Here is a 23,829-nt window from a genome sequence, read left to right on the forward strand (position 1 = left end):
GTAAATCAAGTAAAACTCATCAAACAGCATCACAGATTGGATCCAGCTTCTTGCAGATCATGATTGAACTCTTTATTTCCAGAATTGTTACTCTCATGTTAGACTATCGCGCCTACATATCAAAGTGCTGAATGTCCAAAACCTTTTGAAGACATTCAATTTCATATCTTTAACGGAGGCTTACATCAACATACAGTAACCAGTGCTTCTTGTCTCTCCAGTCATTGTAAAGTTAGTGCTTGAAGCTAGCAAATCAAAGTCATTGAGACAAAATGTGTAAGGGATAATGTACAGCGAGCCGGTCATAGATGTGAAAGAATCCCCGACGGGACGATGCTGATGGTGGCAGAGGGGTCTCTCATCGCCCTGAAGGGGATTCTTTCACAACAATGACTGGCTCACTGTACATTATCCCGATAATTATACGGCTACTTACGGAAGAAATCAATATTTTGACACAAAAACGGTCCGCCAGAGTCCCACATCAGAGCTGCGCCCATAGCAACGGTCTGTTATACATGGCAACGGTCTGCTATACATAGCAACTGTCTGTTATACATAGCAACGGTCTGTTATACATAGCAACAGTCTGCTATACATGGCAACGGTCTGTTATACATAGCAACGGTCTGCCATACATAGCAACAGTCTGTTATACATAGCAACGATCTGTTATAGAGAAATTACAGACCGCAGAATGCCGCGATTGACAAATCAGAATCAAGTATTCAACACAGCCTTGTAATAAAAAATTTTTAACGAATAGTAAATAAATCAAAGACAAAGTGTAACATATTAAAGACATCTGCCTTCGTTAATCTTTTAAACTACTAAAATGACTTTGAAAGGAAAAAATAGTCAAATGAAACCTGATTCAGAGGTTTAAGGCGATATTGTGGCAGCATGGTTGTGGCTTCATGTTAGAGCTTTTTCATGTTATCAGTTGGAGGAATGTCTGGCACCTTGTCCAGGCTGTCAACACAATAACAACAGGTGCCCCCTGACCTCCCTCCCATCTGCAGCTGCTTTGTAAACTGTACCAATACTACAAAGCTGAGGGAAGTTCTGAGGAGGGCAGACGGTCTGTGAATGGATGGACGCTGGTTTCGGGTTCCTGACTTGTAGCTGTGAATTTGTTAGGGACTAGTAGGGATGTCACGATACCAGAAAATTAGTAGTCGATACCAATACCAGTGAAATCCCACGATCCTTGATACCAATTTGACACCACAGTAAAAAAACAAAAGTAAAACAATAAATCCCATACAGTTCAACATCCACTCCTTTATTACCATTAACATACTGTTTTTTGATATGAAGTTAAAAAGGTCTTAATTCCCTCTCTATAATCTATTTTATATCGCTGTGAAAACATCTCCTTCAAACAACTGGATTTATTCAAATTTCTCGCCGAAGACTGCATTTAACAAGTTTGAACTAGGGCTGTCAATGGATTAAAATATTCAATCACAATTAATCACACATTTTTTCATCTGTTAAAAATGTACCTTAAAGGTAGATTTGTCAAGAATTTAATACTCTTATCAACATGGGAGTGGGCAAATATGTTGCTGTATGCAAACGTATGAATATATTTATTATTGGAAATCAATTAACACAAAACAATGACAAATATCATCCAGAAACCCTCACAGGTACTGCATTTAGCATAAAAAATATGCTCAAATCATAACATGGCAAACTGCAGCCCAACAGGCAACAACAGCTTTCAGTGTGTCAGTGTGCTGACTTGACTATGACTTGCCCCAAACTGCATGTGATTATCATAATGTGGGCATGTCTGTAAAGGGGAGACTCGTGGGTACCCATAGAACCCATTTACATTCACATATCTGGAGGTCAGAGGTCAAGGGACCTCTTTGAAAATGGCCATGACAGTTTTTCCTCGCCAAAATTTAGCGTAGGTTTGTAGTGTTATTTAGCCTCCTTTGCTACAAGATAGTATGACATGGTCGGTCCTGGCTTTAAAACTGAGCTCGCTACCACCTAAAAATGGCAAGTTGCATTAATGTGTTCAAGAAATTAGTGGAGTTAAACAAATTTGCGATAAATGCATTATTTGGTGCTAACTTTGACAGCCCTAAAAAATATATACGTCAATTTTTAACAGCTGTACTAACCCTGGCTCAGGTTAAACCATTTGTATAACAGGAAAAAATGCATACAGAGAATGAATGCAATAGAACTTTCTTTTATTATCTAGTTTGAGAGATGTAAAATGTTGCCAAACTGCTGACATTTTGCCGATCAGTACTGCACATCTCAACAGAGATGAGAAAGAAGCGAGATTGCTCTCGTCAGCTACTTCTATCATCGATTTCAGATGCAGCAAACGTTTGATGATGTTAGTATCAAAGGAGTGATCCATCTCGCTTCTTTCTCATCTCTGTTGAGAGTTGCACTTGTGCAGTACCGTTCAGGCGGGATGTACGGATCGGGTAGCGAGTGGCGCGTATTGTTGTTGTTCCTGTGTAGCATAACTGAGCTGATAAATGATATTATAATCGGATCGGTGCATAGACTCACATCCTCGCTGATACCTGATCCATCATTTTAGATCTTTTAGATCTCTTTCTGTTTGGCTTCTTTCACTGCTCAACTTTCAAACATTTTTTCTCAGCACAAGACCGACTCACTGACAAAGAAGTATGATGAGGAATTTCACTAGATAGAGCTCACTATATTATCAGTTCCACCTCGTAGAGGAACACAGTGCTTACTTCACAATCTAGAATCACACACGTCTACTTACTGCTCTTCCAGATTATTCTTCATTCTGTACGTTTAGTTCATTCACCTGTTCATCAGTCCGCCCCCCTACTACTACTTCTTCTTCTCCACAGTCTTAGTGAAGTTCTGGATGTCCTCGGCCATCAGCTGGGGCTCCTCCATGGCGGCGAAATGGCCACCGCGGGCCATGGGCGTGAAGCTCACGAGTTTACGGTACTTCTGTTGGACCCACAGTTTGGGAGTGTGCATCAGCTCATCGGGGAAGCTGGCAAACCCGGTGGGGACGTACACGGGTATCCTGCGAAGAGACGATGATGTGTTAGCGTTTGACGAGGGGGATGATTTTAACTTTAGAGATGATATTTAATGCAGGAAGCTGGTACACCTCACTGCCTCACCAACATGATAAAAACGAGTCATTCTGAACTGCACCTCTGTGTGATGTTTCCACTGGATGTTTCTAGTTTAGGGTCTGAATCCGGTTTACACATGATCACCCCTAACAGTCTGTTTTAAGTAAAGAAGTCAAGCAAAATCCATTTATTTGTCATTTTATCCACTCAAAATTTCTTTGAAAGGTACATTTTGGCTTGAAACTGTGGCCCAGGACTCATGTATTGTAGCTGCATTATTAGAGATGTTCCGGTGCCATTTTTTTCCATTCCGATACCCAAACTTGTGGCCGATACCAGCGTGATTTAAAAAAAAAATATATATATATAGTATTGTATGGCCTGACTCAGGTTGAACCCTTTGTAAAACATGAACAAATACATGGAATTGTGGAATTTATCTCATCATTTGTTGCTGCGGTTCGTCCTTTTTTCCCCCTTTAAAGCCGTTGTTCTCTTTCACCTTGATGTGTCTTCAAATGTTTTAGAAGATTGCCGGTGTTGAAATTGGTAACCCTACTGCCACAGCGGCGAAGGAGAATTGATTTCCGATTAAACAAGTTGATTTTTTAATAAATGATGGTATCGGATCGTACGTAGACTGGTGTACTCACCGATACCCGAACAACTCCATACATTATACAGTCATTTAAATAGACAAATTAGTTCCCACTGTAAGTTTCTTCATCTGCTCTTCACTGGATCGTTCACATTAAACTCTGTGGTTGTCACTCACTTAGTGTGAGGCTGGTCGAGGCCTTTGCCAACGTTCTCCTTGTAGAACCTCATGGAGGAGACGATGCAGCCAGACGTCCAATAGATCATCACATTAGTCAGCAGGTCATCCAGAGAGAACTTCCTGCAAGGCACCAAGATTTAATATTACAGTAATGAGGCCAGTGTTGCCAGATCAGATTGCCATTTTCCAGCCCAATCACAAATTAAAACCCGTCCCAATTCAATAAAAAACCATGCCCAAATCATAACCTGTGTAAAACCATTCCATGCACAACAGAAAACACATCAGAAGCATATAAATCTGCATCAAATAACCAAAGATAAAAGGTTCGATAGGCTATCGCAACCCACAAAGAGTGCAGTCAGACGACCAAATACACAAATCCCCACGTCAATGTCAACGATGATGACGTCAAGGTAAGTATCGGTCCTCCCTTATCCCTAATGATGATTGAATGCAACTCATGTCAATCAAATATTTCTCAAATAAATGAGTCAATAATATGAGGGAACGCTATTTTTCCCGCCCAACTCAATGAAAAGTAGCCCAATTGGACTTAAACCTGCCCAATCTGGCAACACTGAATGAGGCTACTGAGTGGTACCCACTGCAGTAAACCCATCAATCATCCATATATTGGATTATTACTGTGGCAAATTTGACTCTTACAAACAACAATCCCATTTTACATGGAGCCTGGGGGCTACTCCTGATACATACAGTATGCTACTGCAACTGATGGTATTTAGAACTTACTGCATGTTTGTACTTGATAGTTTGATACAATATCTTCATACTAGAGGATAATGAAAAGGATGTGGTGAGAGCAAATATCAGCACTTACTGACTCCCTTCTGTTCTAGTTTAGTGTTCTATTTACCTGGTGAGCCCTCCGTCATCCAGGTTCCTGAAGTCTCGGCTCGTCCACGTGGAGAACTTCTCCAGAATGTAGGAAGCCAGACCCACTGGGGAGTCATTCAGTCCTCGACCTGAGGGGCGATTTGTCAGAGTTATGGATTTGTTGATTAAAAAATAACAAAAATAATAATACAATCTAAGATTCCATTAACCTCGTCCACTCTGCCAACTTTACCGTCTTTCAGAGGCTGCAGCAGGCTAGAGTGAAGATACTGGTGTCACATGAAACTAGAAAATCTAAAGAATCCATTGGTACCAACCATGTCATACTAGCTTGTAGGGATGTCACGATACCAGAAATCTAGTAATTGATACCAATACCAGTGAATTTCCATGATTCTCGATACCAAATTCGATACCATGGTAAAAAAATTTATAAATAAATAAATCCCATGTAATGTGTACATATGTCTATATACTATATCCTCAGATTGCAAGCAGTAGTTTAAATTCACTGACATGGTGACATTTCACTGGGTAAAGGCTACCAGAGGTGGGACCAAGTCATTGTTTTGCAAGTCACAAGTAAGTCTCAAGTCTGTGACTCAAGTCCCAACTCAGGTCTCGAGTCCTAAACAAGCCATATGTGCTCTTCACCAAATGTAACATAATTTTAACAGCAGAGTAACTGGATCCAACTGGTGCTCAGTAACATAACGTTAGTTCTTCATGATTTTCTCCTGAAACTTGATTGGATGCTGTTGGATTGGTTCAAACAAAGTGGATCTGGGGAGTTAAGTGTAAGATAATCAAATGCACGTCCCAATAACATTCACCGGAAATAAAGAGTCCAGAGTTCAATAAAAAAAAAAAAACACCACTTTTTAGAGATTTAGCAATAAGCAACAAAAGATAGAAATTCAGTTTGTTCAGTTTAGTTTTTTCTCCCACGAGTGAATCCTCTTCTCCAACATAAAGGATCTCTGCATCTCTGGATCTCACTGCTGCATGGCGCTGTAATGTGTGGGTGTGTGTGTCTGTGTGTCAAACTCCGACACAGAGAACAGAGGACAGAATCAGACGCATTTGGCGCTTGGCGGGTGTTAATTTCAGACCCTGCAGGCATCGTACAGTACCTTCGGTACTGTAGAAAACTAGTACCGTCACCTTTTTAGAATTTTGGCATCCACTTGGTACCGAAGTTTTGGTTCTCGTGACAACCCTACTAGATTGTCGGGAAGGAGGGTAAATAACGCTCCGAAGTCCTAGCAACTTAGGCCAAATTTTGCCAAGGAAAACTGTCATGGCCATTTTCAAATGAAAACCTTGACCTCAAGATATGTGAATGAAAATGGGTTCTATGCATTTGGTACCTTTACAGACATGACCACTTTATGATAATCACCTGAATACTGGGGTCCCTAAACAGTCTTTTGGGGTTTTTTTGTGGATCCAATGAGCCTGATTGTATTCATGTGTAATGATGTTAGTCCCCATTGTAGCCATTTCATTGCAGTGATACCATTTTTTGAAATTTGACCTCACTGTATAAAAAATTAAACATTGTGACGATAAAGTTTCATTAGACATGGCTTTCCTAGCTAGATTGACAATACGGGGGGTTCTGAGCAGTTTCCACATCAGAAGTGCTCACCATCCAATCGCTGAAAAATGCAATTCTTGCAGAAATCTCTCAAATATCAAAAGTTTTTGATATCAAATCACAGCATGGCTTTTTCTATGGTGTTCCTCAAGGTTTTGGTGTCTTAATGTGGTATTTTGGAGGGATTATTCATCATTTTTATCAATTCTCAAGTGGTACATTTTTTTTTAATTTAGCACCAAATCTGTGTAACAAATGGTATCAACCTAAAAATTGCTGCAACAACTTATGAGACATAATAGAGTATGGGGATGGACATCATATACTTCTACTTCTTCTTCTACTTCAAAAAAAAGAAAAAAGAAATAAATGGGGTAGAGTGGAAGAGGTTAACCTTTTAAAACTATACTGAAGCCAGTCTAGAGTCACAGCTCGCAGGTTGCTAGGTCCTTACCCACGGTGTCAGGCTTGGTGGCCTGGATGTGCATGTAGCCAGACTCTTTGATGGACTCCACCACCAGTTTCTCCATGCAGGGGTAGAGGCGCTGGATATCCATGTCAGTGAAGCCAAACAGCTTCGGGAAGCGGCGGCCAAGCAGGATGGATAAAGTCACGGACAGCCCCGGCTTGGAGGGCGGGGCAAAGTTCACATGCAAGCCTCTGACTGTCCTGGGGTATGGAAACAAACAAAAGAAGAACACAGGCCAATGTAGTAATACCTTATTTGAGCATTTACTAAAAAGAGTGTGTGTGTCAGGTGTTGAGGAAGTTCTTGTGTGTCTTACTTGGGCTCCAGCTGAGCCATGTTGGTGGTGACCAGCCAGCCCCAGTCTCCTCCATGAGCGTAGAACTGCTGGAAGCCCAGGCGCTTCATCAGTTTGTGGAAGATGCGTGCTGCACAAACTGAATTGAAACCTGTTTACACACACACACAAACACACACATTTAGAAATTGCAGTATGAACCCACACAGTTTCCACAGGAAAAGGGACGACGTAAATGCTTCCACATCAATATGGAATGGATTTTGCAGGAAATTAACTCAGAAGGCCCTGGTCAAACAACATTCTCTACACAACATTTTTTTTGTTTGTAAATTGTGTCAGCTCACCAGATATCTAACTATCAAGCAAGGAATCTCTTTATGTGGGTGTGTCCTTCACATATCTTGAGAACCGTTCATCCGATCTACTTCACACTTGGCAGGAGTATTGCTAAGGCACAAGGGAGTGCAGTGTCGAAAGTGGTGTAATTTGGCCAGATGGTGGCGCTATAACAATAAACTTTACATTTTGGCCTGTAGCCTTTGAACCGTAAGTCTCAAAACAAAACAAAAACAATTTTTTTCCTGGATTTTGTGGGTCCAGATGAATCTATCCATATAAGCCACACCCATTTACATCTAAAATGATTTACCGCCCGCAAAAAAATGGCATATCTCCTGAACGCTTTGTGCTTTTGGGACCACATTTGGTGGACATGTGTAGATATCATGTCTGACTGACCATGGCAAATTTTGTGCCATTTGGCCAATAGGTGGCGCTGTAGCAGCATCAAGTAATTATAAACAAAGGAATCTCTGTCTATCTGTGTATAAACGTATGACTGTCCTTCTGTTATCTCGAGAACCGTTAATCCAATCAACACTTGGCGGGTGCAAGCAGCCATACCGCAGTTGTCGACAACGCCGCCAAGCAATCAGCCCGTTCCAGACAGGTATGCGCTCCAAACGGGCACTACACTAGTGCCTTACTAAAGCCAAAACAATCTAGCCCTGCAATATTTGAATAAACTCAGATCTTTCAATGCACTCAGGTTTTTTATGCATCTATGAACTCTACATGTGTTTATGTTCTGTTTCTGTAAATGGACAACATTTCAATCCCATTGGGTCTTCATCAAGTCAAAACCTAGCATCAATAGTTCTCCACGTCTGCAAGAAAAAAAAACTTTCCAGACTCACCTTTCTTATGTGGTGCTTCCGAAAACCCGTACCCTGGTATGGAGGGACACACCACCTCGAAGACAAGGCCTTGCGGGTCTGATGGTTCCGTTAGCAGAGGGATCAATCCGTAGAACTCATAGAAGGAGCCAGGCCAGCCATGAACCATTATCAGGGGAATAGCAGTAGATCCCTCCGGCACCGTCTTGGGCTTCACATGCAGGTAATGGACATCAATGCCTGAGCGGCAGTAAGAATAAGTTAGAGATTATAGGACGATATGTTCTTCATGAATGTGTCAGCCGTGCAGCCTCACCTTCGATGTTGGTTTTGAAGTGGGGGTACTGGTTGAGTTTGTCAACCTGCCTCCTCCAGTCAAAGTCATTTCTCCAATAAGAGACCACCTTCTGCAGGTAGTGGGAGTTGAAGCCATAATTAAACTGGCTGTCCTCCAGTGAAGGAACAGGGCGGGTGTTGTCTATCCTCCTGTAGAGGTCCTGACAAAAAGGTAAAGAGAGACATGTGGGAGCGTGAGTAAATGCTATGGAGTGACCATCTTGAGTGACAAACTAAGAGGCAATCTAACCTCCAGTTCTCCATCACTGGTGGTGACTTTAAAGGGGCGGATGGTGATGTCCTTCCCACCATCAGGGGGTGCGCCGGCCCCCCACCAGCCATCCTCTGTCTTCAGAACCCGGGTCCTGCTCCTCTGAACCAGGAAGAAGATCAGTCCCCCAATCACCAGGGCAACCAGCACCTCTGTGAACATGGTGCTCAGTGTCTGTGCTGGGACGGGGGATGGATGGACGGAAATAAGATATCATTAAAACTACACAATATTACATAAAACTGAGCAATCTGTCTGTTATCACAGTAATCTATTATAAATGTGCTATTACATAATTGTACCATTAAAGTATGAACAGTTCATATTCTTTGGCCTTTATTAAAAATTGTTAGGGACGCATCGATTGTGAAATTCTGGGCCCATACCGATGTTTTTTGTTTTTTTGTTTTTGCTGTCCTCTTCATTATAAAAAAATAACTGAGCTGTTTTATAATCATTCAGCATTTCATTACACTGTGTTTGAATCAGCACAAATTAAATCATACGCATTTATGAAACAAACTTTAATATAATCTTCTTTCACATGAAAACGATTCTTATTTTTTTTTTAATAACTGCTTCAAAAGCCTTTTAGCTGCTATACAACTACCTACTCAATGAGAAGAATGATTCGGTACTCACACAGGCCAACAAAAAAAAATGTTTTGTGAAATATAAGTTGAATGCAAAAATAAAAGCAACTACAAATATTAGCAGCGTTTCTCACACATAGACTTAACTTGGGTGGGCTGCCCATATATTAACGGCCACCTAAGTATATTTGGTGACCTATTTTATCATTTTTACTTCCCCCAAGGCCAAAGGCCTAGGAAGGAGGTTATGTTTTCACCAGCGTTGGTTTGTTGGTTTGTTTGCTTGTCTGTTAGCAGGATTACTCCAAAAGCTTGCAATGGATTTGAATAACATTTTTTAGACAATCCATTTGATTTTGGGGGCGATCCGGATCATGATCCGGATTCAGGAATTTTTTTAAGGATACAGACATAACAAGTCTGCTGAATGAGAGCGGCATCCACCGATACGTTGCACGGAAACACACCGTGTTAATAATAAGTTCACCACCTCACGGTACCACCAGCTGTGAGCCGTGATCTGTTTTTAAAGTCAGCCACCTTGGCGGAGGTCTGTGCTCTCCGAGTGCCATTTTAGTTATTTATTTATCCGTCGAAGAGAACGACACCATCTGCGATCGATTAACTAGAAGCACCCGCCGTCATGCCAGAGTCGTGTCCAGCCAGTGGCTCCTTCTCTGAATCAGCAGCTGGTTCCTGTCGCCGAGAACGACCACAAATAACCAACGCAACAAGGCAAATATCGTCCGATACCGATATTCAGCCAATAAATAGGTGCATCCCTAAAAATTGTAATGGCTTATTATACCTGATATAGACAAAATAATAACAAATCATTACAGTATAACTACACGTGGCAAAATCAACATTTTGTCTTGCTAAAACTAAATAAATGGATTGAATGAAAGACTTATCAACACAGAAATATGAGTGAAACTTATCCAGGTGACTTTCTCTGACAGCGGTGTAATTTGAGTCTGGGGAACAATGGTTTCATCAGTCATGAGATTAGAGGAAAAAAGCAGCCAAACAAAAGTGTCAGTGTTGTTGTGGTGGTGGCCAGCTGACAGGATTAGGTAGAGAACAGAGCTGACCAGATCCCTCAGTCACTGGGTCTGCTGAGACCTGCATGACCGAGCTTTTCTCATTCAGGAGAGCTGCGAGCATGGAAACACACCGACCACTGCACCGCCGTGCTCTGTTCTAACACTTCATTTACATGTAGCCAGCAGGCATGTCTTGTATCCAGACCGAGCTACCGCAGCTCAAACAGCCGTCCATTACAGCAGTAATTGTCAAAGTGGGGTCCGTGGCACTCTGTCAGGGGGTCCACGAAACAATTTGCTATAAAAAATTGTGCTGTATCATTAAAAAGTGCAGGTGGGCACAATTTGCGGCAATAAAACGAGCATATTGCATCCATTACGCCCACCCACGATAGATTTGAGCCGATAGAAACTCTGATACGATTGTTACACACAGCAATAAGTTCATTATTTTCAAGTTGAAGCACTTACTAGCAGTTTGCTTCAGACTGGTGAGTTTAAATATCTGGATTTATTAGGAATATGCCAGTCTTGCTCCTGTTAATTTTCTGAAATAGTTCATTAATTACTTGAAATGTAGGCTATAAATACTGTTCAGTTGAGTCAAAATGCAATTTGAATAAAATCACCCTCTGTTTAAAGCAGGGGTCTCAAACTCGCGGCCCGCGGGCCAATTGCGGCCCGCAAGACGATATTTTGTGGCCCCCACCTTGATATGAAAGTTTAATGTTAGTGCGGCCCGCAAATTTTTTTTTTTTTTTATAAAGTTTTTTTTTTGCGGGCATTTTTTTCATTTTTATTGACAGGACAGTGGATAGAGTCTTGGAAAGGGGGGAGAGAGAGAGTGGATGCGGAAAGGGCCACAGGCCGGATTCGAACCCGAGCCGCCGCGGTCAGGACCAAGTCTTGTTACACGGGCGCCCGCTCTACCAACTGAGCTAACCAGGCGCCCTCGGCCCGCGAGTTTTATGTGAATGGCAGTTTGCCGCGTTGTGTGTGGAAGGTCCCTTTGTTGCGCGAGCCCGAGCTGAACGAACCTACCAATCACAGCGGGGTATATGGCTCCCGGGGGCGGGCAATCGGCCGGGCTTGATGCAAGCAGAGAAACATTTCACAACAACTATGGCGGCGCCCGTGTAACATCGCATAAGCTCGATTAAAGCTTGATTTATACTTCTGCGTTGAATCGACGCCGTAGCCTGACGTGCACCTCTCCAGAAATGTAACTACACGTCGCGGCGACGCAGACCGCAACAGCTGTGATTGGTCCAGTCTGTCAGCGATGCTGAGCGGCCAGGACCCTGGACAACCACAGAAAGTTCTACTTCTCTCTGCCTCCATCTTTTCAATGTTTGTTCACACAAATCCACTCAGATATATTGTCTCTTTTCGGCGTTGCAGTAATATCAGTAAAAGTTCTGTGGTTCAACAGTTATTAGCTCCAACTCCGCTCAGTTTCTGTTTGTAGTACAAGAAGAAGAAGAAGAAGAAGGAAACTCAGAGACGCCGCCGCCAACTAGCGGTTTGGTGGTGTAATTGCAGAGCAACACAAACACAGCAGGCACAACTTTATTGCGGAGTGACACCAAGTGGAATGAATATATATCTTGTCTTTTTCAAAGCCTGCAGTGAAGAGAAAGGTTGGTGACGAGCACAGACAATTTCAGGAAAAGTGGGAGACGCAATAGGCCATGTTCAGAAGAACCGTTCATGTTCTTCAATGTTCCATTCATGTTCAGGACAGTTCATGTTCAGAAGAACCCATTCAAGTTAAAGAACTGTTAATAATGACATTTGAGAAGATTGTTTTTTTTTTAACAAAGCTTTTTTTGTGGAATACCTGATGCGGCCCAGCCTCACCCAGACTCTGCCTCCAGCGGCCCCCAGGTAAATTGAGTTTGAGACCACTGGTTTAAAGGTATATAAGTTGTGTTAACATTCATTATTCCACTGCTGTGTTGAATACTCGATTCTGATTGGTCAATCACGGCGTTCTACGGTCTGTTATTGCTTTATAGCAGACAGTTGCTATGTATAACAGACCGTTGCTATGGGCGCAGTTCTGATGTCAGACTCTGGAAGACCGTTTTTGTATCAAATTATTGTGAAATAAACCCCTTCAGGGCAATGCAAGGTGCCTGCCTTCAAGGTTTTTTTATTTCACAACAGTTACCCGCTCGCTGTACATTATCCCTTACATAACATTGCAAATTTCCCCGGTGTGGGACTAATAAAGGATTTTCTCATCTTATCTTAACATGATTCACATTGAAATGTGTTTCTGTTTATCACTATGAAACAGGTCTGAAGTATTTAGGGTTGAAAATATTAGAATTAGGGCCGTCAAAGTTAACGCGCCTTGAAATGCATTAAAACGGAGCGTTTCAGACAGAGGGTAAATACAGGTATATTCAGGCAGACAGTATGAGGAAAATAAAGTTTTTTTTTAACTTTAAAGCATGTAAACATGTTCTAGTAGAAACACAAAATACAAGTATGAACCTGAAAATTAGCATAATAAGGAACCTTTAAGATACATTTTGAACAGATAAAAAAATGTGTGATTAATTTACATTTAACCGTGATTAACTATGGACAATCGTGCGATTAATCATGCGAGATCTAAGAGTACAAATGCTAGTAAGCATATATGCTTAATCGGTGTTACGATTAAGAGGGGGGTCCTTGGGAAATTTCCAACCCTGTCTCTGGGTCTGTCTCTGGGTCCCTGACCCAGAGACCAGTCTGAACTGACACTGGGGACAGGATATGACACACAGGACAATGTGAGTGGAGTTCAACGAGCTGTCCACTGAGCCAGCACAGCACAGTACAGGCCCCTCACTCACTCACATTACAGACAGCAACAATAGAAGTATCTGTGTGCTACAGTGTGATTAGCAGAAACAAGACCGTGGCTCTATATTACAGGTGCTAGCTAACGTCAATAACAGCCAGACAGAGAGAAGTTTACGTAACTAACTTAACAGCTAACAAATTTATCAAGTACGAAAGTCCACATTTTTTACTACGCACTTTGTATTGAAGCTGCCCGTTACACGTTACCGTTACTTTAAGTCGTTAAGCTGACTGTAACGTAACATTACATTTACGTAAACTCAACGCAACTTGACTTTAACTCGGTCTAAACAGTCACTATTTCAGATGCATGAGGCCAACGACACGTTCAAGAGGATTCAACAGTCAATGAAACATTAGCTGCAGTCAGACGGGACTCAAAGGTTGTAGTTGTGTTACCTGTTCTCTCGTGCCGCTGCAGTATCACACCGTGTGGAGCTGGACTGGTCGGTCGGTGCTCCGCTGGTCCCGTTCAACCTCCTCCTCCTCCTCCTCCTCCTCCTCCTCACTAGAACTAACGTTAGCTCACTCTGCTTCAAGTTAGCTTCAAACTTGGACTAACTTTTACGTCCAGCTGCATGGACACATTATTATGTAAATGTCTTGCTTGTAATTCTGCGCGTATGAAGGGAAAATATGTGAGTATAACAATTCTTCCTGAGAACTGAACTGTGTGGAAATGCCACAGGTGCATGATGGGATATGTAGTATTCTGCGGGATGAAGACTAGCCTAGCGGACTACAGGTATTGTCAGGTTTGTGCTACTGAACCCAAACTGCAGTTTGAAATTATAACATTCATCCAACATATAGAATGAAGATTAACGTTATTTTTTACACGAAAATGTCTTCAATTTGCACCACAGAGAGAAACATTTGTTAGACCTGTAAAAAATAATAAAGCAAAATTTAAGCATGACTTTTGAAGATTTTCATTTTTAAAGGAACTAGCATGCAATTTTTTATTTATTTTTTAAAAATTGTGATTAGTTTATCGGTGCCTTCAAATGAAACTCGTGAGCTCGTGTTTACAACATGGGAAGTCGTGTACACGATATGCTTGGCGTTCAAGTGGTTAAGTGGTGAGAATGCCGCTGTTAAGCAACGGTAATATTAACGTTACTGTCGGCGTCTAGAAGCCACAGAGGCTAACAATTTAGCAAGCTAGCAAGCGGGTAACATAATGCAGGGAATACAAAGGCACAATGACAGAGGAAAAAGATGAGGCCGTTGGGAATTTCAACATTTTCCTCAGACATATTATAAAATTACGAAGAAAAATGAGATACGGCTAAAATTACAATATATTAACTTATTATGCACCGAAAAAATAACTTCCGCCATTTCTGTCAACATGAAAAAACATGTCACAAGTCGTGAACTTCAGAAACTTTCCACTTCCGAGGTCGTGAATACGACATGAGGGGGGCGTTCATATGGACTCATCTCGTAAAAATGGTAAACACGACCCCATCTGAAGGCACCATAACTCTTTCCTAGGAACATTGCTCAGCTTTGTTATTACCCAACATACCACATCCTGTAAAGCTGAAATCATGCATGTTTATGGTTCTTAAAGGTAGGGTTGGTAGTCCTGTTTAAATACATATTTTTGCTGTATTTGTTGAAAAATATTTGTTGAAGACAAAAAAAATAAAAAAATCTGGTATCTGTTGCTGTCGAAGGACTGTAAAGCCTGCCAGCCCGAGCACTCTCAGAGAGGCCAAGTCCCGCCCCTTCCAGTGGACCACCATGAGACATTATTTTGGAAAAAATATGAACGGTAGTCAACGGAGAGACAGGTTTTTTTTTGTTGTTTTTAAATTGCGCCATGACTCACACATGATGTTTGTCAATTTAAAACATAATTTTGCAACTCAAGAAAGACTCAGACTATGAAAATACTTCATTAGAAAGACGACACACCCAAAAGTGGCGTAGTGACGTCCCTCTCTCTGAAGCTACGATGTCTGTGTTTCCTACTGGGATGTATTCACACCAGCAACGGGTCTGATTGTACTTCCCGGCTGATAAAAAGACCAGGAGTTGCTGGATAAAACACATCAGGTCAGATAACATGCATGGTCATAGCTAAGTTAGCTAGCCAGCTAGTGTTGGTGACGTATAATATACGAGACGAGAGGTGTAGTTCACCGAGCGGTTTCACACAAAACTAAATAATACTACGACAAACTGAGATTTTCTTGACTTGCAATTTAGGTTTTACTGTACTTATTTTTTCCAAAATTAGGTCCCATGGGGTCCACCAGAAGGGGAGGGACTTCGCCTCTCTGTTGCACGTCACCGGAGTCTTCCACAAGCTGCTAGCTTGACAGCTGAGAGTTCTAACAATAGTCATGTTCGTTGTTTACGTTCATAATGATCATTTTGGGGGAGTGTCTTTGGAGGGAGGCCTGAAGGGACGGACTGTCATTGCTGCCGACTTGGTGACTTTCTCTATAGATTTAGGGACTTTTGGTGCTGCTAGCTACTTTCATTGGAAAAGAGTTGGCAACATTAGGCTGGTTTTTTTTCAGTTGGATGATTTCTAAAATCTAGTGTACTCTTACTAGTTTCTCAGATAACCGACCATACCTTTAACACGTTGCATACAACACCAGATGATTACAGGAAAGATACTGGCAGCACTGGGGTAAATAAACATTTATTGAACATGTAACGCAATGATTCTCAGACGACAAAATGGCATTTGCAGGTGTGGTGGGGGAGTTCTCCACACTGTCGTTAGGAAATCAGAAGGTCCTGCTTCATTCATGTGGCACGAGTCCATGAAGAAAAATAAAAAGAAACCAATCGCTGTGCTGAAACTGAATCCAACACAGCTACATAGATGTAAAAAGAAAAAAACATGCAATGTCTTCATTGCTCGCCCTCTTTATAACTGAAAATAAAGGTGCCAAAGCTGCTTACACTGCAGCAGTGGATTTGTACTTTTTGGACACTTAGTCCCACGTTACCCCCAAACGCCTCTCATCTTCCTTCCTCTACATTTCCTAAAATGTCCCTGCGGCCTACACTGACCTTACTTCATACAGTAATATCATCAGAGATGTGATCACAATGCCTGAGAAGTAAAAGCAGGATAACTGGATTTTTAATGATTAAGGTATCGTAATAAAAAAAAAATACTGAGAGAATAAAATATATACAGTATATGACATCTCTGACAGTATTAAATCAGTGTAGGCAGCCAGATCACCCTCACCACATTCCCATCTCTCAGACTCCACATTGCACTCAGATGGTACTGTGCTCTCTCCACAACCACTGTATACACTGAACTCAGTCCAGGTGCTCCAGAAGGTCAGTGCTTCTGGAGCATTTTAGTCCGTCTCCATGGACCCGCTGTGCGTCTCCTTGGAAACCATGAGTCTCATCAGTTTTCCGTGAAGCTTCTCGATCTTCTTCACGTCCTGGGCCTGGTCCGTCTTGTACTGTAAACACTGCGGGGACGGACAAAAGACTTCATGAGGGCAATGGCAGCTGCTATTACATTGAATTGACCAATTGGGGTGACGGCGCAATCATTTTTACGTCAGAGATTAAGAAGTCACATATCAAATATGGAATTCTAAAAGTTTTTTTTGCTTGACTTGCTCCTTTGCCCGTGTTGCCCAGAAAAATGAAGCCTACTAACTTTTCCCTCTCTTGATTCTTCCTCAAGCACCAGCAGGTCAACATTTTCACTTTTCCAGAGAAGTATGTTTTCATCTACAAGATGGATTGGTACAGAAGTTTGTATCCCCACGAGGATGAAACCATGGCCCAGACTAACCCGACATCAAAGAACTAGCGGCAACAAAGGCCGACTGTTGCGTTGCCTTCAGTCGCCTGTGTCTTGACTACAGCCGACGGCCAGTTAGCGCGCACGTTCCATGCCTGCGTGAGATGAAATAACTCTCCACACCAGCAGGCAGCAGTAGCCTGTATTCATCATTCAAAAAGGGAAACCCGAAGACCGAGGAGGGCGGATAGACAAGCCGTTGTTATGATACGTACATGAAACAAAGCGGCGTTTGCCGACCATTTTCACACCACTCTCACTCACCACTTAGCTTCATTCCAGATGGCCATGTCGCTGTGAAAATATGAGATGAAGATGAAAAATGAGAAAAGCCTTCTGTGTGTCCTCTTGACTTTACTCTAAGTGAGGCTTGCTTTCCTGACTTCCGTTTCTCTTCTTGTGCACTGATTCGTTTTAGCTTAACAGCCAATCAGAGTGATTTCTCTCACCGAAGGGCTCCGCCACCGATTCCACATGATAAATCAGCCAAAAAAACTCAGACACAGGCAGGCTAGAGCCGATGGTGCGGGACACACCGCATAAACTAGGCTGACAGACGCTCACCGACGGCCCCAAACTGTCCGACGGCCGACTGACGGCTTGGTGTGTCGGGCCTTTAGTGAAACTCAGCGGTGTAGTGGTCGTCAGGTAGATGAGTAGTAGGTTAAGAACGTACGTGCTAACTGGCCGTTGGCTGTAGTCTCTGCGGTGTGTTCAAGTGCAACTTGTCGGCCAAGACAAAGGCGACAACAGTCAGCCTTCATAGCTGCTAATTCTTTGATGTTGGGTTGGAATGTCTGGGCCTTTACTGAGGAGGAAGTGGGTATATTCCAATGTCTTTTTGGCTGATGGGTGGGTATGCTATTCACAGCCAGAAAAAAAGGTGGGTATATCCCATATACATGCCCTCCACTACACCACTAGTGATACTGGTAATCCCCTTACTTCATCAGGTTTGTCCAATACACTAGTTTATCTATCAAACACATTGGTTTTCTTTACAATCAGCACGCTAACCTCACAGAGCTGCTAGGCTGTCTGTAGACACACTGCATACAGTTAGATGATGATTCTATCAATCAAGAGAAAACTAATTATTACAGTTGAGTATTTTAAAGTACAAAGTATCAGCCTCACAGTTGTTGACAACTGCTAACGTTTCCACGTGACACGTCACTATAAATCGGATATTCTGGTACTCTACCTCAGTTTACACACACACACCCAGGGTTTAAAAATTTTTTTTTCTGAGAATTGATAGATACAGTATCACAAAACATAATATTTCAATACTCGATATTTTCGTCCACCCTTAGTAAACACTGAGTCAGTGGTAACAGACAGTAGAAATATGGATCAGGTGCTTTTTAAAAATAATATTTCTTATTATAAGGAATCTGCCATCATGGCAGGTGGCCTGAAAGTTTTACCTGCCACAACCAACATTTAGCCTGTTATCTGGCAGCTGGCAGGTGATCATTTCATTCCCTGCACGCACCGTTTTCCCAGCCAACTAACGTGAATACATTATACACGAAACATAGGTGTAATGTTCTATAGGTCTCTGATGTAAACATGATAATTTCCATCATGTGTTACTATCTAAACATGATGTCCTCGTGTCTCTTACCACGGCATTGTCTGTCACTTTAATGCACAGGTTCCCGTCGCAGTGTCTGTACTTGAGAACCACTCGGACCTGGTAACAGAAAGAAAAGCAGGTAAAGATCAGAGCAGCAGTCAGACCACATTCACACCGCTGACGATCTAACCGGCTAACAAGGTACCCAGCTAGCATCTGCTAACCTCCTTCTAAAACAACGTGTTTTCACCTTCATGGGGTCTGTCAGGTAGAGCTTTTCTGCTGCGCGGGCGAACTCCTCCCAGGTCTGAAAGTAAGGCATTATTGTACCGAAGCGAAGCTGCTATTAAACCAAACAATCGGTCTGAATCGGTCGAGCAGGTCGTGTTAATTTCAGAACACCACATCAGCACCAGCGAGGACACAGCGAATCAGAGCGAAGAGAACGGGATGACGAAACCACGTCCGGGTTACAGTTTCAAAACAAAAGCACGTCAAGCACACACTATGAAGATTGTTGATATTTAATAGTGAATCAAAAACAGAAAGCTTAATTAAGTGATGAGTATTTTAATGTATATGGGAACACCTCCATTCAAGATTAAAATGTATCATAACAAAAGTCCCACTGACAAAGAGGCTATGAAGTTCCCATTCATTAGCTACCACTAACCCTAACCTTTACACCCACGTTTTATATACTAATAAACAAAGCAACGCTGTCTGTTGATCGTGATTGTGTATAGTGGGTTGAATCAACTAGTTAGCATCAATGTAATAGGCTACACAGCAACTACTGCCTCTTGATCGACGGTCCCAACGGACCTTTGTTTTGAAATGATCCTTAGTCGCAAGACCGGAAGTATTCCTTCTTATGCTTCTTCTTCTTCTTCTTCTTCTTATAAGTGTTGTCAAACCACCTTAGATGCGCATTACCGCCACCTATTGGAAAGAGCAGTATATTGGCAGTAAAATAAAAAAAACTAACAAAAACGAAACAAAACAAATATTAATAATTTAAAGAATTAAATTCTCTCGATCATTCCTGTTGAATTAATTAGAAGATTGGGTAACACTTTATAATAATCATCATGTATAAATGGTAAATTGATAGTTAATTAAACTAGTTATTTTACTGTAAACAAACAACAAATTAATTGATTAATACTGTTTACTAATTATTAGTAATATAGTAATACTATAATTGATGTTATTTTAATTTATATATTTTAATTTATATATATATATACAATATAAACATTACATAGATAAATAAACTGATAATAAATACTTTACTAATATAATCAGAGTGTAATTGTTATCGTTTCTTATCAGCTATGATACAATATAGAATTTATAAACCAAATTGTTTCATATTACACAAACTAATGATATAATAAAAAAAATTATAGCATTACTAATAATTAGTAAACATGATTAATTATCACTTCAGTGTTTGTTAACAGTAAAATAACTAATTTAATTAACTATCAATTTATAAATAATGGTTATTATAAAGCGTTACCGAAGATGGTGTACTTTCCTTGAAGTCTTTTGTAGCAGATTCCCCCAATTTAATACCGAAATATTCCTGTACTGTACATGGATGTATAAATAGATCAGTACTATATGGTGTAGGAAATTCTACATATTGCCTTCTAGAGGCTGCACAAAAAGACTGGCCTTTCCCAACACATTGCAGATGGTCAACAAGGCTTGGAATAGCAATCCCACATTGCAAAAGTACTGTATTGATATAGCATTATATCATTATGTATCTAGTAGAAATAGTCAGTAGTCCTGCTGCATTAACATGTGAGCTGGTGGAGGTGCAGCTTATTGTATCCACTCAGTACTGGTATTAATCTGTAACAGTGTTTTACAAACTGACCATGTGTTTTGTATATAAAATCTTAATCTGCAACAGTCAGAGAGATTCAACTGAGTGAAAAGTGTAACACCCTCTTGAAATGTATTGGAGTAGTGTAGTATCTTACCAGTAGTATAGTGCTTTGGGTAGAAGTGCTCCAGCTGATCAGAGGATGGAAGTGTTATTTCACAGGTTGTGCACTAGATGGCAGACAAAGCTGAGGTATTTTAATGTAAGGCCGAGGATGTTGGATGAACTCAGAAGACTGAACCAGAAGGTTTGTCCCAACATTTGGCAGGTGCTCTTTTTTTTTTTCTGAGCTTTTCACAGCAAGTGTAGCAGGAGAGATCTAATGACAATCACTGGTCCAGTGTGTTAGATGTCACAATAACAGAGCTGGTGAGGAGTGGGTGGTGTGCTGACGGCTCATTCATCATCAGCTGAGTCAGTTGCAGCTCAGTCCCCCCCCCCCAGCGCATGACTTGCATCTATTTCAGAATCAAACACGTGTAAATAAAGTAGTCAGTGTTGTAGTTACTCCCATATGACTGCAACCTAATAGTGCTGGTATTGTTTTGGTAAAACCAGTCTGCCCTTTCTACAGAGGTGAACCTTTCTACCAAAGTGCAGTGGCATTACATAAAAGCATGATATGACCTTTGCCTCTACCTTTTGTATTATTTTAGAAAACCCTTTCATAATCCTCTTTAAAAACATCACACAACTGTCAGGGTTAGCCAAACTTTTAGTGCGTATCCAGAGAGACTTCAACTGCGTTATTATTAGGGCTGTCGCTCGGTTAAAATATGTAATCGCGATTAATCGCTTGATTGTCCATAGTGAGCAAATTAATCGCACATTTTTTATCTGATCAAAATGTACCTTAAAGGGAGATTTGTCAAGTATTTAATACTCTTATCAACATGGGAGTGGGAAAATATGCTGCTTTATGCAAACATATGTATATATTTATTATTGGAAATCAGTTAACAACACAAAACAATTACAAATATTGTCCAGAAACCCTCACAGGTACTGCATTTAGCATTACAAATTATGCTCAAATCATAACATGGCAAAATGCAGCCCAACAGGCAACAACAGCTGTCAGTGTTTCAGTGTGCTGACTTGACTATGACTTGCCCCAAACTGCATGTGATTATCATAAAGTGGGCATGTCTGTAAAGGGGAGACTCGTGGGTACCCACAGAACACATTTTCATTCACATATCTGGAGGTCAGAGGTCAAGGGACCACTTTGAAAATGACCATGACAGTTTTTCCTCGCCAAAATTTAGCGTAAGTTTGGAGCGTAATTTAACCTCCTTCGCGACAGGCTAGTATGACATGGTTGATACCAATGGATTCTTTATTTATTATATATTATATTATATTATATTATATTATATTATATTATATTATTTTATATTATATTATATTATATTATTTTATATTATATTATATTATATTATTTTATATTATATTATATTATATTATATAATTTAATATTATATTATTTTATATTATATAATTTTATATTATATTATATTATATTATATTATGTTGTATTATATTATATTATATTATATTATGTTATATTATATTATATTATGTTATGTTATATTATATTATATTATATTATATTATATTATATTATGATAGCAGTATCTTTGCTCTAGCTTTAAAACTGAGCCCCCTCCACCCTCTGAAATATCAAATTGCATTAATGTATTAAAGAACGCGTTATTATCACGTTAACTTTGACAGCCCTAGTTATTATTTTTTGTGGACTGTCTATATTGTGTCACTGTCGTCCTCTTCAAGTCTACAAGTCAGACACAGTCTGAGGCCTAACAAGGCTCGTAGCCAGGCCTTCCCTTCAGCTGGGATTGCAAGGCCACAAAATGACCTATATGTGCTATTCATGTCATTCTCCTAATCAACATTCCCATGATGCTTTTTGCATTGCACTCAGATCCAGATAATATAATGGAGGGATGGAGAATAGTATCCCCCCCCCCCCCCCCCCCCCCCCCGAGCTAAATAAAGAAACAGTGCTTATAGTTTTTGGTGGTAAACAGTTAGATTTGGCCTCGGCTCTGGTTAAGCCTCTTGTGGTCCGTCTGTGGATAAGTGGCTTATAGTACCGGCTTCAATTGCTGCGCTGCCATTAAAGTAATGGTGATGTATAATGCTACATGATGGACACGCACACACATGCTATATAGGCTCACACGCACAGAAATGCATGCATGGTGCCGCGGAACCTCGCTGTCCCGGTGACTGACATCAGGGTGGCGATTCTATTTCTCGCCGACATACAGATTAAATCCTGAAGGGTGACGTTGACTGTCAAAAGCTCCACATTTTATCCTCGACAGTCACAAACTCCGCCTCCACCCACTCACACATAAACACACACTCACACACACACACACACACACACAGTAAATCACACAGCTGGTGTCAGAGGGCCACCTGTGGCAGAACATCAGCTCCTGTCTATGAGTCTGACAGCAGCTCTTACTCTGTGGAGAGGGCTGCTGTAGCTGAAAAAGGTATTTGCTTAACCCTCTGAGACCCACAATAGACACGTTTTAGTCTTCTTTTTAGGGGGGTACAGGTGGTCTTTAGGGGGAGATAGCAGGTCAACAGTAGATGTCACATAGAAGTGGTGTACATCATCTGAAAGCTGGGAACATGAAGATTAATTTGAGATGAAGCTCAACACTGAGTGTCAAGTTATTCTAGTCATAAATAAATAAACAGAAATTACTTAATTAATTAATTAATTAAGTAAAATAAATCGTGAATTTGTATAAGGGCTTAGAACATTATGATAGAAGTATATGATGTCCATTCCCATGCTCACTCACGTCTCATAAATTGTTGCAGCAAGTTTTGGGTTGATACCATTTGTTACACAGATTTGGTGATAAATAAATCTTTTTTAATCACTCGAGAATTAATAAAAATGATCAATAATCCCTCCAAAATACACCATTAAGACACCAAGACCTTGAGGAACACCATAGAAAAAGCCATGCTGTGATTTGGTATAAAAAACTTTTGACATTTGGAGATTTCTTTCAAGAATTGCATTTTTCAGCGATTGGATGGTGAGCACTTCTGTTGTGTAAACTGCTCAGAAACCCCCTTATTGTCTAATCTAGCTAGGAAAG

The 23,829-nt window shown here is 40.9% G+C and overlaps 2 protein-coding genes and 1 long non-coding RNA gene across 4 annotated transcripts in view; all 3 read right to left on the bottom strand.

Moving 5' to 3' along the window:
- Positions 1-13,779, bottom strand: part of LOC141756678 (uncharacterized) — a 254,987-nt gene extending 241,208 nt beyond the window's left edge. Inside the window, exons 1-2 of the long non-coding RNA XR_012591510.1 lie at positions 12,440-13,779; positions 9,976-11,163 (exon numbers count right to left, since the gene is read on the bottom strand). This is a non-coding gene — a long non-coding RNA (uncharacterized LOC141756678). The remainder of the gene's footprint in view (positions 1-9,975; positions 11,164-12,439) is intronic.
- On the bottom strand, positions 1,265-14,053 carry ephx1 (epoxide hydrolase 1, microsomal (xenobiotic)). 2 transcript variants are annotated; one of them, XM_074616603.1, is made up of 9 exons: positions 13,790-14,053; positions 8,872-9,066; positions 8,602-8,782; positions 8,307-8,525; positions 7,129-7,258; positions 6,798-7,012; positions 4,763-4,871; positions 3,880-4,002; positions 1,265-3,049 (listed from the first exon to the last, which is right to left on the bottom strand). In XM_074616603.1, the coding sequence occupies exons 2-9, from the start codon at positions 9,052-9,054 to the stop codon at positions 2,845-2,847; spliced, it is 1,365 nt and encodes a 454-aa protein (XP_074472704.1). In that variant the 5' UTR covers positions 9,055-9,066; positions 13,790-14,053; the 3' UTR covers positions 1,265-2,844. The 2 variants fall into 2 exon arrangements, with proteins under 2 accessions (XP_074472704.1, XP_074472703.1); XM_074616602.1 differs by having other exon boundaries at positions 8,872-9,071; positions 13,790-14,052.
- Positions 14,054-16,039: 1,986 nt separating this feature from the next.
- Positions 16,040-19,591, bottom strand: srp9 (signal recognition particle 9). The gene is made up of 3 exons (XM_074616617.1): positions 19,028-19,591; positions 18,826-18,894; positions 16,040-16,854 (listed from the first exon to the last, which is right to left on the bottom strand). Exons 1-3 carry the CDS (start codon positions 19,097-19,099, stop codon positions 16,735-16,737), a joined length of 261 nt encoding a protein of 86 aa, XP_074472718.1. The 5' UTR covers positions 19,100-19,591; the 3' UTR covers positions 16,040-16,734.
- Between the last annotated feature and the right edge of the window lie 4,238 nt (positions 19,592-23,829).

This window comes from Sebastes fasciatus, chromosome 18 (assembly GCF_043250625.1).
Source record: "Sebastes fasciatus isolate fSebFas1 chromosome 18, fSebFas1.pri, whole genome shotgun sequence".
Taxonomy (NCBI): Eukaryota; Metazoa; Chordata; class Actinopteri; order Perciformes; family Sebastidae; genus Sebastes; species Sebastes fasciatus.